At 36.6% G+C, this 17,853-nt stretch overlaps 2 protein-coding genes across 2 annotated transcripts in view; both read right to left on the minus strand.

Moving 5' to 3' along the window:
• Positions 1-2,246, minus strand: part of HOXA9 (homeobox A9) — a 2,587-nt gene extending 341 nt beyond the window's left edge. The window contains exons 1-2 of the mRNA XM_083186359.1: positions 1,639-2,246; positions 1-1,178 (exon numbers count right to left, since the gene is read on the minus strand). The exon at positions 1-1,178 is cut by the window's left edge and continues 341 nt beyond it. Of these exons, the coding sequence (XP_083042485.1) occupies positions 940-1,178; positions 1,639-2,182 (783 nt within the window). The 5' untranslated portion in view covers positions 2,183-2,246 and the 3' untranslated portion in view covers positions 1-939. The remainder of the gene's footprint in view (positions 1,179-1,638) is intronic.
• A 4,224-nt stretch (positions 2,247-6,470) lies between these two features.
• HOXA10 (homeobox A10) lies at positions 6,471-9,966 on the minus strand. Its single transcript, XM_083186360.1, has 2 exons — positions 9,168-9,966; positions 6,471-7,724 (listed from the first exon to the last, which is right to left on the minus strand). The coding sequence occupies exons 1-2, from the start codon at positions 9,964-9,966 to the stop codon at positions 7,450-7,452; spliced, it is 1,074 nt and encodes a 357-aa protein (XP_083042486.1). The 3' UTR covers positions 6,471-7,449.
• Between the last annotated feature and the right edge of the window lie 7,887 nt (positions 9,967-17,853).

Genomic DNA, 17,853 nt, shown 5'->3' on the forward strand with positions numbered 1-17,853 from the left:
TAAATTACTTATTTTATTGTTTAGAGATAGAAATATATCCAATTTACTTTTCTTGTGTATAATTTATTATTCCTAATAAATGTAGCTTCAATACAGTGAACAAGTAGGACATAACACAAGCTCTAGGTAGTAGAACCTTAACTCTCCATGTATATCAATTAATACATATGTAGATTAAGATTGATATCTGATCTGTGGTTCCAAACCGATCCCACGTTGCAGGATTTTTTTGGCACCACATTTATTGTTCCTGAACTATAGACTATATGTACTAATTCGGAGTATGCCTCGTTGTATACTTAATTCTAGATTGTTGGAGACTTGGATTGCTACACAACCGAAATACTTTAAACAATAACAGTTTATCTGTCTGATATATATAGGGAAACATCACTTAACATTACAGCCGAGTACTCTACATCTATAGTCTCATATTAAACAACCTGAGTTCAATTCAGTCCTATTTTAAACAATCGCAGTTTTGTACAATATCCACGCACAAAAATCGCGTCACAGAAAGATGAACTACAATAAAACACATAATTCAAGTATACCAGCAGATCTTCCTGCCACACAAAGAACAAATAAAAGTAACAATAATAATAATAATTATAATTATAATATCTACATCTCCGCTTTACAATCAGTATATAGTTGTGCACAATGGTAAGGTAGTTTTTCCTTTTGTTTTTGCTTTAGTTATTTTGTAGACTAGAACAGGTAGATTTGAGTCTATGCCAGCCCACCCCCCTAATGCCCCTTTAAATTATTCATGAAATAATTTAAGAATACAGTACCTCTTTGACAGAACTGGTACACCATGACTGTGGTGGTACTGGGTTTGGTTAACAAGATAAACACTTTTGTCAGAGGGTAAATAAAATGAGGCCTTGATACAGTAGCATTGCTTGTTTTGGGAAGCCCCCCTCAGCCGCTTCTCTATTCGTCCTTGGATCGATCCTTGTTAATTTTTTTCATTTTCATCCTCCTGTTTTGGAACCAAATTTTAACTTGTCTCTCTGTTAGATTGAGCAGTCTGGCCACCTCATACCTCCTGTCCCTTGTTAGGTACATATTAAATAAAAACTCCTTTTCCAGCTCCAGAGTCTGATGCTTGGTGTATGGGCATCGCTTTTTCCTTGTGGATCTTGCATGCAGCCAGTTAGCAGCTGGGTTGCCTGGGAAGAAACAGAGAGAAGACATCTTTACAGCCACAATGCCCTGTATAAAAGTGCCCTGTATCCTGCAGAAGGAGCAGTTATGGCGGCGACAGCTGCGGAATTGCCCACAATCCTGAAATCTCCACAATGAACCACGTCCCACGCCCACTTGCTACATATATATATGTATATATATATATATATATATATATATATATATATATATATATATATATATATATATATATATATATAGTGAGTGATTACAGTGCATAATATAAAGTGCATGCCAGGTCGCACGGATTGTACATAAACTGTGTGTCTACAGAAGGGATATGGCCCTGCAGGTTAGTATAAAGCCCAGTAAAGTCATTTCCTCCGGGAGTATTTGCATATTGCCAGATCCATAATCTCCCCCCTTTACGTATACTATATAGTACCTCATTGATTTACATGCAGAAACACTGGTGCTACTTACTTGGGTCTATGGGAGGCTTCTCGCCATTTGTTAGGTTTTCTCCAGCATTGGCAGCGAATGCACCGTCGTTAGTTGGCTTTTCCCTGTCAGCCGGAGAGGCATTGGCATAATCAGACAAAGACAGAGTGTGAGCATCAAACGTGGTACAGTCCCCCCTCCTGCCTGAGAGCGGCTCAGGCTTAATACCATAGTGCCTGCTGGATGGCAAGCCTGGGAAAGACAATGATCCGGGCATGGGTTCCAGCCAAGAGCGCATATACCTGCCATCTGAGGCTGTTAGAGGTGCCTGATGGTGCACATAAGGATGGTATACCGTATTACCAGCAGCCTGGGGGTGCACTGCGTTCCAGGGGCTGGCAAACACTGACGTTTTAGACTGAAAGCTGCAAGGAGTGTACTCAGGGTGCTCTCCCAGGGCTGCCTGCCTGGGTGGCTGAGCCAGGGAGCCAGAGGCATACCTAGACTGGACCAGATCTTCCCCCTCCTGAATTATGAAAGAGTCCACATAATAATTGCTCAGAGTCCCAGAAGTCGACATTGCCATTGAGCAGAGCACGACCTCCTGAAATTATGAAACTGCAGATTTCATGTAACAACTTGGTCCTACAAAGAAGTACAGTCACCTAATAAGTTGAAGGCAGACTGCAGCCCTATTGGCTGCTGAGGCCATGTGACTGTGCAGCAGAACAATAAGGTATAAATCAGTCCGCAGGCTATTAATGGGTCAGTGTTTTCAGTCATCATTTTTTATAGCAAAGCCATATGTTTTGTTTTGGGTTTTTTAAGTTTTTTAATGCATAAGGATATTTGAGTTATACAATATATAGTCCCTTTTATTTGTGGCCAACAGAGATTAAAAGATATAAAAAAATCCTTGCTACCATTCCAGGGACTATTTTACATCATTATTAATCACACAGTGGGATGTAGGTATTCACCATAGAAACTCGTTGATCGAAAATCAGCCATACACATCGTTTACACAGTTAGGGAAAATAAAACAGTACAAATATCCATCGAGATTATGCATTGCACTCATCCATTACATGTATATATATAAATCAAGGCGGCTTAGTATTTATCCCAATTTCCTCTTTGCAGATATACATGGATATAAACGTGTTTGCAATAGTTACATTTTACTTATGTGGAATACTATCATGTATATATATATATATATATATATATATATATATATATATATATATATATATATATATTACCCTGTAGCAGCAGTATCAGGCAGATACTCTGTAATGTGCTACCCCCAGTGCACACAAATACCTTATACACGGTGCTGCAATACATTTGGGAATGAGCAATATGACCATGTTATAATATAAAAATAAATAAATATGCAAGATTTTCACTTTGCTGAATATAATATGGCTGTATGTAATATTTACATTTATTTATACATATTTGGAAATCATCAAATATATGTATTACACACACACACACACACACACACACACACACACTCATATATATTATTATTATTATTATTATTATTATTATTATTATTATTATTATCAGTGTTTGCAGAATCTAGTGAGCACACAACCGATTAACTCCATGGAGGCAATGCAGGAAACCCAAAGTTTTCTTGAAATCAATGAAAAAATGCAGTAATACAATGGAAACGCATCGGTGATGTGTCCCTTGTATTCCATATACTGTATATTTACGCCTGAATGTGTCCAGTCTGTGTGTATCTGGGTGGGAAAGGCTTTCTTACAGACTAAACCCGATCCCATAAAATAACGATAATAAAAAAGACCACAAGTGAGGCTAGACGCATACAAAGGAGAGGAAATTAGGGCGTGGATTAGTGTGGGCAAATGTACAGGGCGTGATACAATAGTCTCTAGCATAAAATCTTTGCTTCAGTTTGCAGCTATTTACCATTAGTCATAAAATTATATTACACCAACCATATTTTGTTTAAATTTACATTTCTGTTGGCAGCATTGCAGCGGGAAATTCAGGACAGTGTTATAGCTGCATGTGAAAATATATATATATAGTCATTATAATGGCGGATGGTTACATTGTTTAAGCAGCACAGCCGTCAGATCAAGTCCATTGTTATGAGTTCAGTGCGATCTATCTATCTATCTATCTATCTATCTATCTATCTATCTATCTATCTATCTATCTATCTATCTACATATGTGTTAAATATATATTTATCGCAATGGATAACATCGATAGATGCAATATTATATAGTTCCTCTATGTTTCCTGCAAAAATCGTAAACAGTGGACATCTCTTGCCTTTGAGCATGGCCTCAATTTTTGAAGAATGAAATAAAATACTTTTCACTAAGCACAAATCTCCTCCACTGTCCGCAACCAGTAATTATACTACCAGAAACAAAAAATGCCCCAAAGGTAAAATCATGCAGACTGTTATTAAAACAATTTGAAACATGTTTGAGACATCGGTGTGTGTGTGTGTGTGTGTGTGTATGTATGTGTGTGTGTGTGTGTGTGTGTGTGTGTGTGTGTGTGTGTGTGTGTGTGTGTGTGTGTAATTATCCTATAATACCTACCTCAGTGTCAACCCACCACAGAGACTCCCTAAAATATTTTTTGTGTAATTGCACAACCAATAATAGAAAATAAACTTTGGGACAGAAGGCATAAGCAAAAATACAAATGATAGGGTATAATTGCTGTGTTCTAAATTTCATTATGTATTGCAATATTCTATAGGACATATTGCTTTTGATATGTTTTACTAATATTCACGTGGGGTCAATAGATTCTCGATAAATGTAATATCGATAAAGAGGGGAAAATACTCTGTCAGGGTGCAAACTTGGGATATTAAAGCCTAGTCATTTTAAATCATTGGGGTGGTATTATTATTATTATTATTATTATTATTATTATTATTATTATTATTATGAATGTTATTGTTTTTATTATTATCATTAGTTCTCTAGGCAGAAGCAAAAATACATTATGCTATTTGGAAAAGTAGTAGTAATAATAATAAATAATAATAATAAATAATATAATAATAATAAAACAATAATAATAATAATTAAACAAAACCATTATAATGAAATATTATAACAACGGAACTACGTTTACATTCTAAATAAAAATGTTACCATAATATCAATGCACGTTTATGTACTAAATACTGTGCCCACTTGTACATCACAACATGGAATTAAGAACAAAACAATTGTCTATATCCAGGAAGAAAATAGAAAACGGTTATCATCAAACAAATCCTACTTCAAATGATTCGGTTATCCTCAGATAATACTATGCAACATACACATGAAATGTAACAGCGAATCCTGTGTTATTACCTAAACCTACAAATGTGCCACATTTGGGGTTACATTTTGTAATTGAAGTCTGGAATCACATCATATAGATTTGTGTCTGGTTTATTGTGAAGTCTGTTGTGGAAGCTCTCCGGCCTGTCAGACTATAGTCTCATTGTTGTAATAATGATCGTAACCTAGGCCTTGTAATCAGGGATCCGTTACTGCAGCCGGGGTACCAGAGGTTTTCCCCTCTCAATATCTCCTTATGACGTTTTCCCTATCGGTGCGTCATTTTAATGACCACCTACAAAAATCTAAACAGAAATATATGAGTCCCCATCTCGTGGCTTTGTGCATGTATTGTGGCGATTGCTAATGGTGCAACACAACTGAACAACGTATTTAGTGCAAACATTCTATACACCTCATTTTAAGCATAATACATTACGAATCTTTAACTATTAATCTGCCACAGGGACTTTAATCATGTAAGCATCGTTATAGATTTATAAATATAACATCATGGGGACTGCATACACACCACACACACAATCACACACATACACACACGTCTGTACATAGCAGTTCCATGACGATATCCACTGATGTGACTAAGGCAGTTTCTTGTTGTCGAGAGAAAGCCTGAGCCCCAACAACATGAAACTACCTAAATCACAGGCCAGTTCTCTTGTAATACTTTGGGGTTGGCGATCTCCAAGCTCCTAGAAAGGGATCCGCTATGAAGAGAAAATCACAAGCAACACTAGCAAGTCCCACCGTTTGGTAGGCGTGTAAGCATACAGTGCCTGACTCCCTGCAGGCTTAAACATGTACTAGATGGCAGGAATAAAGGTAACGGGTTAGTGCAAACACTACATAGATCCCACTTTAGTAGTGGCTAAATATAAGCATCCAAGTGTGTGTCTGTGCTTGTGTGTTGTGCAAACCCATGTAAAACAACTAATTTCCTACCTATACAGCAAGCACACAAAGGAAAAAAATGGAAAAATTGGGTAGTATGCGCGTAAATTGCGCTGCGTCAACAGAACTCGCCCGAGAAGGCCAACTCACCGTGAATTTTCGTCAATGCCATTTGGGGACTCAGCTATGTTTCCCGAGATACGAGAGGAACAGGAGGTTTCCTTCCAGAGTTTAGAAAAATCAATCCCATCTTCTCTTGTTAGTTACTTCCTCTGTCTAAGCAGTTCCTTGCACAACCTAAAGCTCTCGTCTAGCTCTGCAACAATCCAGATATACTAGCAAGTCATAAAACTGAACAAAAGCCGACAAACCTTACAGCACCATTGCTATATAGCCCAGACAAATTACGACTGTCTAGGTAATATTTAAATGGATTCCTATAGTAATTGCAGGAGAGGGGGGGTTGGTGGGGGTGTGCCAACTTGTGCTGTTGTAAAAGTTCTGGAGGAGATAATATAAAACCTAAGCATAAACAGCCACAAAAGAAGTAAAAAAAAAAGTACGAAGGATTCATTGTGTTTTATTTGATTCTTCATTGAAAACATAAACATGGCCTGGTCACATAAAGCAGCATAACAATATTAAGTTATGTGGGTTGTGGTATTTATGGATGGAGGACGTACTGTACATTAATATGAACGTAGAAATGCAATCGCCTAAGAAACAATGGCCTTTGTTTTTGTTTTTTTAATAATAATAATAAACATTTACACATATTTGCATATATAAAGTTCATTTTTTTAATCTGCTCTTATATTTTTTTTGTAAATTAAAGCATGTAAATTCACAGTATTTTGAAGGGAGGCGGATAGTATCCTTCTCAATGTATGTCAGCTTCTGCGATAACAAATATTAAGAATAACTAAACAATGACAGAGTACATTTAAACAACACAAGTAAGAGTGTGCTTTTCTGCTGTTACCAATAGTAACCCTTTGTAATACTCCAAAATTGACACAGACATACATACGAGGATTTGTCTAGATCCAGCAAATGGTAGAGCATCAGTCCTGTGCAGATGTAATAACTCAATGCAGAATAACAGAGTTCTTATCTTTTTTCCTGGAGAAATTTGGACCATTTAATTCGACCCAATAAAATGTTTAGATTTGGTAGTTTCTGTCGCCTAATCCATGCCTTAAGGCGCAAAAGTAACAGTTTGGTGCATAAAAATGCAAGGATGCAATGCCAGATGTAGCAAAACAGTGGAGGGGCGATGGGGGGGGGGGGGGTATACAAATGGTACCTGCTCTTTCTATAAGGACTAACACTGAGACTGCTTTCCATAAAAAAATATTTTAGTCTAAAGACAAATTAAAAAAATAAAAATAATTACAATAATAATAACAATAATAATAATAAAAAGCTCTTAACGACGTGTGCAATTATGGCTTTAAACCCAGAGGAACAAGAAACCTGGGTGGGATAATGGGTATATTGGAAATGTACAGAATTGGCAATCCATTCAGGTGAGGGAAAAATGCAAACCACTGTGTTTAGAGTACTGGCTTTGTGATACAATAGAAGGTGCGCGGGGTCATCAGGAGAAATTGAAGTTGGCTGTGAGCTCGCGGATCCTATTCTCTCGGTTCATCTTCTTGAGTTTCATTCTGCGGTTCTGAAACCAGATTTTCACTTGTCTGTCTGAGAGGTGGACACTGCGGCTGATCTCTAGGCGCCGCTCGCGAGTCAGGTACATGTTGAACAGAAACTCCTTTTCCAGTTCCAGAGTCTGGTGCTTGGTGTAGGGGCAGCGTTTCTTCCGGCCACTCTTAGCTGTTAGCCAATTTGCAGCATTTTCAGCCTTCGAGGTTCCTTTGGGGAATAAAATATATAGGGGGTTTAAATACATATGTACAACAATTAAATATCTAATTTGTAAGTGTGTGCGTCTTGTTAGAATTTATAATGTATAGCTTACCTAGCATACATTAGTGTGTGTGTGTGTGTGTGTGTGTGTGTGTGTGTGTGTGTGTGTGTTTGTGGCTAGAATAAATACATATATGTGTGTGTATATGTGTGTGTGATGTGTGTATGTATCTATCTATTTATCTATCTATCTATCTATCTATCCACACACACGTCTGTGTATGTCTGCAATATATCCATATGAATTATTATTATTATTAGTAGTAGTATTAGTAGTAGTAGTACTACCACACACATTCTTAGTTTCCAGTTCTAATTTAATTTAATTGCTACAATTAGAACCCTAGGAAATACCAAGACAAACCATGTTAAGCAGTTATAAACTTTCTGAGAAATGTAATTATTTTGATGAAATCACTTGCTCCTATTATTGTTATTAGTGTGACAATTAATATACAATTTAAAAGTACTAATGACAATAACGTTATTTTTATAGCACTTTCAACAGGACTTAAAGTGCTTTTTTTATCAGTGCCCACACACACGTGTGTATATGTACGTATATATATATATATATATATATATATATATATATATATATATATATATATATAAATATTGATATTGTATGTACACATTATAAAGCCAGCAGGCAACATCGCATCATGATTTAAATTAGATGTGTATGTGTGTGTGTGTGTGTGTGTGTGTGTGTGTGTGTGTGTGTGTGTATGTGTGTATATGTGTGTTTTTGTGTGTATATATATATATCTACAGAGGAAAGAGTAGATATTTATTTTGGATTTGTGCACACACACACATTATATATTCCTATATAGGAAATAATGGATATGGATTTTGGATTTGTGTACACACTCACTCACACACACACACACACACACACACACACACACACACACACACACACACACACACACACACATATTTCTATAGAGGAAACAGTGAATATGTGTATGGATGGAGCAGCAATAGATTAGCTAGGACTAATGAGATAAATACTACAGGCCCCAGCTTCTCGTGTCGGGGTCGGCCGTGTGAGGGAAGCGGGGGGAACATCACGTCTACCTAACACATACACATGGGCTATTTGCTGTCATATTTCGGTGGGATGTTTGTTGTGGCGCCTGTAGTGCTCATATAAATAACTGTGTTATTTTATAGTGGGTTCCTGCTTCCTCTAGGACAAAGCACAGCTGAGAGTGTGGTGTAAAGTTTAGGATGGACATGATTTTTATGACACACTCACGCCCAATTATTAAATAGTTCAAAGGATCATAATAAAAAGAAGATTTCCTCTGTGATCCCTGGTCCCATGCCCCATCCCTTTGTGATGTAATTGGGCGCTGGTGAGTGAGTGTGAGTGCTCACCTCCGGTGTCTTTCTCCGGTGAGTGCTTGCTGCTGTCAGAGGGAGCCGGAGAGGAGTCCTCAGCCCCAGATGAAGACGTGTGCAGTGCCTCCTCCTCTGCTCTCTGCTGGGCTGCACCGGGCAGCTGGCCTTCGCTGTCCTTCCTGGCACTCTCTGCGGGCATGGAGGGCACAGGCAGGGGCTGGTCAAAGCGAGCCTGAGGCTGTGGCACAAACTGGGGAGCAGCAATCTGCCCAGCAGCCGCAGCAGCACCATAGCCCTTGGATGAGGCATACGCCTGGGAGAGGCGGAAATAGCCTGGCACTGGGACAGAGCTGGCACCATGGCCGGGGCTAGCCTCAGCGCTAACCCTGGGGAAAGTGGACAGGTCAGTGGCAGCGGCAGCCTTAGGGCATTTGTCCGAGTCATAGAGGCAATATGAGTTCTCCTCCTTAATATTCTGTGTGAAGGAGCAGGAGGTGGCTGCTGGGCTCTCAGATGGCTCCACCACCCGACAGGACCTGGGGGCATCCAGCCAGACTTCCATCCCTGGAGCATAGCTCTGAGATGTGGGGGCTGCTGTGTTACCCTCATTGCGTTTGCTCAGCATTGGGAAAAGTCCACAGCTCTGCAGCCCGTAGGACACATCGGATGGCTGGGGCAAGTAAACTCCACTGCCCTGGTAGTAGACCCCAGCCTCTCCTCTGCCTCCGCTGATCAGGGAGTCCACCAGGAAAGAGTTCGCTGCCGGGCTCTCCGAGCATGACATTGTTGTGGAATAATTTGGCGAAGAGAGCAGATATTCCTTTCTGGCTGACATTTCTTGTGCAAAACATGCTGAATATGATTAGAGATACCCCTGCACCACGGCAGATGCATGCAGCCAATGAAAGCTCACGTCTAGGCAGCAACCCCTCCCAGTTAAGTTTCGTATGCAAAGGTTCATCTTAGCTCGACCTCAATATGCATGTATATATATATATATATATATATATATATATATATATATATATATATATACACACACACTGTACACACACATATACACATTACAAGCAGGATGGACTATATCTGCAGATATGCTATCCACTGGGTGTAGAAATCATTTCCCCTCTATGGATCCCAATCTCATCTCCATCAATTGCTGATATATATTTTAGTGAATAGTGACTTTTCTTTTCTTAAATCAGGGTCAGTACTTTAGAATATTGAAGATTTGCTTTGTTTTTTTTTTTTTTTCTTTTTTTGCAAATGTGCTTTTGAAAAACATATAAACCATACAGATGCTGAGTGCATATTCAACAGGGGCAAAAAGAAGAAAGAACCGAGCAGATTGATGTGGTTAGAAGGTGAATGTTAAGTATTCACGAGGGGTGGTCTATACATGAGCACTCCTATAACCAGAAACTTTATTTCCTTTCATTTTGTTTTAAACGTCAGCCACGAACCCTTATGTCGCACATAACATTGCAAGTAATCAGTAATAACAATTTAAAAGTAAAACACTGAATCAGACACATATAATAGTAAATGGCCAACATAGTGGTGTATATATACATATATAGATTTATATATATATATATATATATATATATATATATATATATATATATATATATATATATATATATATATATAGTGAAACACATGCTCTCAGTAAATGTGAATTTGTGAATAAGAAGCAGTAACCCGCACATTATTTGTTTGAGGCTGTTTATGGTGCCATTCACTCCCTTTAGTGTGCTGTTATACAACCTATTTGTCCCAATGTCTTTAAAGTATTTTTAAGTACCTAGAAGTTCCTGTGATTGCACAAAACCAAACCCACTGAACAGTGTGGTGATTTTTTTCCGATTTATTTTGAGTTTTTCTATATATATTTTTTTTTTCAATTTACTTTTTTTTGCAGAGGAATCTATTAAGGAGCGATTTTTCTTTTAAATATAAAATATTACTAGACGCAAACCGCACCGCTCACATTCGGATGTGGTGTGAAAAGCAGATGAATCAGAAAGTTTATTAGTTGATCTACTATGTAAATCAGTGCACCATTTTAACCACGCATTCCCAAAGCACTTACCCTTGGCTTTCAGACGCTCTGTAGACTACTAGCAGCGAGATAGCCTGCCTTTGCAAGCTCAAGGAAAATATCTGCGTTTTAAACTCTCTGCTACATTTTTATTAGCCTCCACTTGTGACTTTTCTTCTGGGAAGGGCATATGAAATGAGCAGAGTTCAGATGTTTCTGAAAGAATAGGAAGCACAGGGGCCCTCTCCAAGGTTTCTGCTCTGCTGGACGCGTTACTCCATTGCTACAAGCGTCCCCTACTTATAACACCCCAGTAAAAACGCTTTTATACTCCCGCGTTTAGATCTTGTAAAATAATAATAATAACAACTGTAAAAATAGGGCGCAGATGCATTGTATTTGCAGAGAGCAGCTGCAAGGCTGACACGAGGGCATTGCTTTTGGAAAAATTATATATTACACACACACACACATTTATGTGTGTGTGTGTGTGTGTGTGTGTGTGTGTGTGTGTGTGTGTGTGCATTTACCTACATTTTTTCATTTAATAATTCACTGGATTGTAGTTTGGTGCACAGGAGCTACATTATATTGTCAAAATCGCATAAACGATATATATATATATATATATATATATATATATAGTTAGATTAAAATATTGCACTGGCTTGAATATTTCTACATTTCTAATGATATGTGTGTGTGTGTGTGTTTGTGTGTGTGTGTGTGTGTGTGTGTATATACACACACACACACACACACACACACACACACACATACATACATACATACATACATACATACATACATACATACATGTATATCATGTGTGTGTGTGTGTACGTGTGTGTGTGTGTGTGTGTGTGTGTGTGTGTGTGTATATATATATATACATACACACACACACACACACACACACACACACACACACAGTATTTTGGGCCCCTGTCACAGCTATAATGTATTTGTGTTGCTCAGTAGGGTGTGATATCTAACCTGGAGTTAAACATGTGCACTTATCACCCCCAGCCACATATGTAAGCAACAAATATGCAAAGAACGTGTCGATTTCTTTCTTTTATATTATTTACTAAAGGAGACATTCTGATATTTCTTGTAACTCAGAGAGAACAACAAAGGAAGCTTTGTCACATGATCCAATGGCTGTGTGCAATAGTCAATCCCAGGATTGGCCTGTTACAGGCGTGTGCCCTGGGTGGTAATTAATATCTGGAGTATTGTTTTATAATACAATATCATAGAAGGCAAGGTGTGGATGTGCAAGATTGGATGTAGGCAGATGTGTTTATACAAAGAAATCTGGATGCCTTTTATAGTTAGGCGCACACGTCTAGTTCATGAAGTTTAATAGCCCAGTGGTGTGCGGGATCCATTCTTTCTGTAATCACTAACAAGAGCAGGCAAATAGTAAACTAGTATCATCAAACGCACTCAAGTAAAACTAATACAGCACATTTAAATCTTAACTATAAACGATAAATGGTCAGTGTGGAGCTTACAGGAACAATTCGGCGAGGAAAGCTGTGCTTTGTGCCAAAATACTTTTTAAATACCGAATGGAATCTCCTTTCAAGCATAAATGGAACTTATGTGAATAGAGATTTTCCCCTTACACAGCAAGCCGAGAAGCCTTGCGCCTCCAATGCTATAAAGGCGAGTACCAGTGCCACATTTGGATTTGTATTCAAGATAAAACAATCCCCACATTTCACTGTCGTTTATAATACACTGACTGGATCATTGAACTTGCCCTAAAAACATGAACTGCAAACACAACCTCCCCCCCCCCCCCTCCAATCCCAGCAAACAAATACGTTTTAAAATACAATCATTGACATATACATCTAAATCAAAAGGTTTTTAAATAAAGCTACCAAAAAACAAATGCATTTTAATGCAAATAACTCTATAGTAAATATGTTAGTCAATACACCAATGTATGACAAAACGCACATGAATAAACATCAGTGTTTATATTGGAGGTTTCCTGTAATGTGACGGCTTATACAATGCATTTCTTCTAATTTTCCTATTTGACAACTGTAAACTGTCAAGAATGTTCGCTGTTGCCAAATATTCTTTCATTTTCCCCTGGAATGGATCCAGGGTGGTGCTCAGAATCAGATGTGGGCTTTCTAGTGCCAAGATTGGTGACAAATACCTTCTACCATCACAAAAATACTTATACACCCAGAACTATAGAACAGTAAACACAATTTGTTTTTCTAAACCAACCAACTACCATGTAAACATTGTAAACAAGTAACAATAAGACAATAAATAATGCATATGCATACAATTGGCTTTCATGATTAATATTGCAGTTGAAACTTACATGCAACCCAGCTTTACAACAGTGCTTACATAGATAGATAGATAGATAGATAGATAGATAGATAGATAGATAGATAGATGATAGAGAGAGATATAGACATAGATACACACACATACACATACATACATACACACACACACACACACACACACACACACACACACACATACATACATACATACATACATACATACATACACACACACAAATGTATCTATACGATTCAATGTGTTCATTACTATTTCATGTTTCATGTTATATATGTTCATCTTATATATGTAAACAAATAAGGAAAATCGTTAAATATGGACAAAAGGCTCACATGATCTAAACGAATGCAATAATTTTTCAAGTAAAAACTCAGAATATATGGTGGACCTGTATTATATCTGTCAAGTGTCAAGTGTCAAAATGGTGATGGAATAAGGATTGTAGGGTCAGAATTATTCTGTAATATGTTAGTGTAGACAGGATATAGATGTATGCATTATTTTATATATTAAAAATATATACTGTATGATCATATAATGGAAATGCTGCGGTAGACACTGGTTCTAAAAGATTTAAATACCAATGTTTTGGAACTTCATTAAAAATTGTTCTTTGAACTACCAGCATGTACCATGTATTCAAGGGACAGTAGTATCTGTGTGTGTGTGTGTGTGTGTGTGTGTGTGTGTGTGTGTGTGTGTGTGTGTGTGTGTGTGTGTGTGTGTGTGTGTGTGTATATATATATATATATACATACACAGATACACACACACACACATATATATTATTTAAGGGTATAACAAAGTTAATAGCTATATGTCAAATGCACAGCAACTTCCTGCAATTTCGCCTTGGAGAACAGTAAATTATCAACATTAATTGCATTGCTCCTTTAGTTTAATATTAGCTATTAATTAACCTCTTAAAATTTCTTTCAAATATTTCACAGAGGGTCAGACAATACTTTTGGCCCTCTATATATTGGCCCTATTAGAGCATTTATAAATTCCTCTGGACTAGATTTTGGAGTCGGTTAAAAGAGATACAATTCCCAAGAGTGAAACACAACTCCCATTTATCAAGATTTCCTGTAGTCCAAAGTGTTTCCTAAAATGAACGTATCTTTGTTGTGATAACGCTGCATTTTTGCATGGTTGGGAAGCCTGTTCGGTAATATCGACCCTCCCCACACAAAATTAAACTATTAACTCTTCGCATTAACATAGAGCCACATCTGAGCAGACTACAATATAAGGTTTTGTGTTTGTTTAGTTTTCACCGCCCCTTACAGAATGTCCCTGTATTAATGTGCTCTTATACTCTCAGTCATGTAATCAGTAATTAAGCAAATGTGTAAGTATCTGTCTTAAGATACTTTGAAATGTTATATTTGGCTCCTATTATTATTTTTGTATATGTCTGTTATGAACTTGCAGCAATGCTGCATTTATGTAATCTATTTGTATTTCTAACTATTTATCTGTGACTATCTATCTATCTATCTATCTATCTATCTATCTATCTATCTATCTATCTATCTATCTATCTCTCTATCTATCCATCTACTGTATATCATTTAATTATATTTAAGTATATATGAAGACAGCAGCTCAGCCAAAATGCATACATTTTATACCCAACCTTTTTTTTCCATGAAATGTAAAACTGAGTGTGTACTTACTTATATGCATTTTGTAAATAGCAGATTATGTCCAAACGATGTGTAGCTGGGGAATTACACATGTCGTGCAGATAGATAATATGCTATGCATTATTTATAAATCCAGATTCTAGGTGAAATAAATAATTCGCATATTGCAACATTTCCAAATAAAATTTTATGGTAACAAGTCTCTAAGCATCCCAGGATATGGCCTTATCATGAAGAAGTGTGTAATCAATTACTTACCTTATCTGTCTCATCCATCACAATAATCTTATTTTTCAGACTTTTGAGTGCACTTTCCAAGCATTCAGTTTGTTTTAATCAACTAGTGACTGACAGACTTTCCTCCTAAAGACAAAACAAGTTATATCTCTGAAGAGTCTTCTCGCTTGATAAAGAAAGAACAAAGGCCGATATTCTAGCATTGGATTCTCCAGGCAGAGCGGCATTGACATTGATCGATACAGCGCCATCTTGTGGCCATCCTGCTCCTTTGGAAAATGCACTATTTTCTAGTTTTTGTTGTCATCCTAAAAAGATGTTACAATGTCCTTTCATGCAACTGTTGGACAGCACTGATATCACCTTCTCAGAAATGGCTGCATACCCTGTGTTTAGTTTATAGCCCTGCATTCCAAATATGCAAATCACAAATCACAGACACGTTTTATTACCGAATTGCCTTAGCAACACAGAGCATGAGCTTTTATTGGGTCAGACCAAAGACTCTGGCGGATAAAATGCAGGCCTCAAGGGTCTAGAGTGTTTGCAAGGGAAACCAGTTAATTTTTATCCCAAAAAAGGAAATATCCTGTAAACGTTTCGTTGACAGTCTTCTCTCTATCTAATTCCTCTTTATTCAATCTCACTTCTATTTTAGAATGCTGTTGATGCTTTTAGAACTAGTTGTATTTGCCAGGAAAAAAAAAAAAACTCCACTAAAGACCTATACACAAAGAGATATGCGTCAGCCTGGGCAATGTTTGACATTTCTCGTGTACTACAATATAAACAACACAGATATCTGTATACAATAGGGCCCTCACAGAATGCTAGACATTCCTTTCAAGGTTATGTACAATGCCCAACAATAGCTGAGCAAGAAGTTCAAAGCCAGATAGCTATTGGGGGAAAAAATATTTAGACTTGGATAAAAGTAATGATACAAATAGTAATCACTTAAAATAAAAGAAAATATACCAAATGTACAGTTGCAATAGTCTGAGGCATATATATATATATATATATATATATATATATATACATATATAAACATGTATATGCATATATATGTGTGTGTGTGTATATATATATATATATATATATATATATATATATATATATATATATATATATGCATATATAAAACAATCATTGCTTGGATGGAGCATGTTTAAATAGTTGTATAGGAATATTGTATTCTCTTTATCTCCATAGCAGGCACTCCTTAAAATAGAGTATCCAGCCTGTAGTAATGTACAAGACATGGGATCATCTTACACAATCAATAATTCTCAATCAGTGACCAGCCTCATCTTGGGATTGCAGAATCAGCATCTTGTGGAGAAATCTATTAAAGGTTTGAGCACATCGTACAGCATATTAATCATACTTTACATGTGCAAGGCGAAAGAAAAAGCTGCAGGAAGCCAACACAATGTATCATTTGTAATTTTTTTTTGTTCAACCAAGTTTATTTGTCTTGTGCGCTCTCTGTCTGTATACATGCATCCCACTAAATTTGCATGGAACAAACTCTCTATATACATATCAGATATTTATTTAAACGTTAACATTGACATAGAATGAACTTTATCCTTATGATGGGTGTCAGAGTTTCCAATTCATCCCAGAAGACAGTTCGGAAATGCTGCCTACTTGACAAAAACAATCGTATACTCTCCATTCAATTATTCCAATGTTCTTTTAGCAAAAGGCAAAAATTTGGAGACCAGATGTGTAAAACGGTATTTAAACGAAATACCAAATGACGTTTATTTACACAATTTAGTAAAACATACGAAACATACATTCAAACAGGAACAAAAACAAATAGATGATCATGTCCCATAAACTAATATATCATTTCAAATATCTTTTTTTTTTTCATAATTGATTTTAATAACTTTGGTGTATCATATATATTTAAATGAGATTTAATCTAAGCATAAACTATAGCGTGGGCACATAAATTTAGATTAAAATAATCTATTTGACTTTATTTGATATGAAGATATATATATATATATATATATATATATATATATATATATATATATATTCTTGTTTATTGATTTCCTGTGTTATGATTCATTTTCTTTTATCATTGTCTGGCTGCAGGTCAAAGTGATAGTTGCAAGTTGTCTGATTTTAAATTGCGGTTCTCCACAACTTTAGACATAGATTGATGTAAGCAAACAAAGTGCATATTTCATAGACCACATAGGTGAAATTTGCAATAACTGATATGGGTGAACCAAGAACGAAGACAGCAGGTCGCTTGTACAATACATTTATCTAGTAAACCACATAACTTCTCTCTGTTGGCTGTTGTTTCCTGTTGCAATCAAAAAACAACTGAAGAGTAAATTTTTAAGATGTTATGATGTTTTGTACGGTGAGAAAGTTTGGAAAGTAAAAAAAATAGCTTCATAATAATAGTAAG

Source organism: Crinia signifera, chromosome 5 (genome assembly GCF_055691185.1).
Source record: "Crinia signifera chromosome 5, ASM5569118v1, whole genome shotgun sequence".
Classification (NCBI taxonomy): Eukaryota; Metazoa; Chordata; class Amphibia; order Anura; family Myobatrachidae; genus Crinia; species Crinia signifera.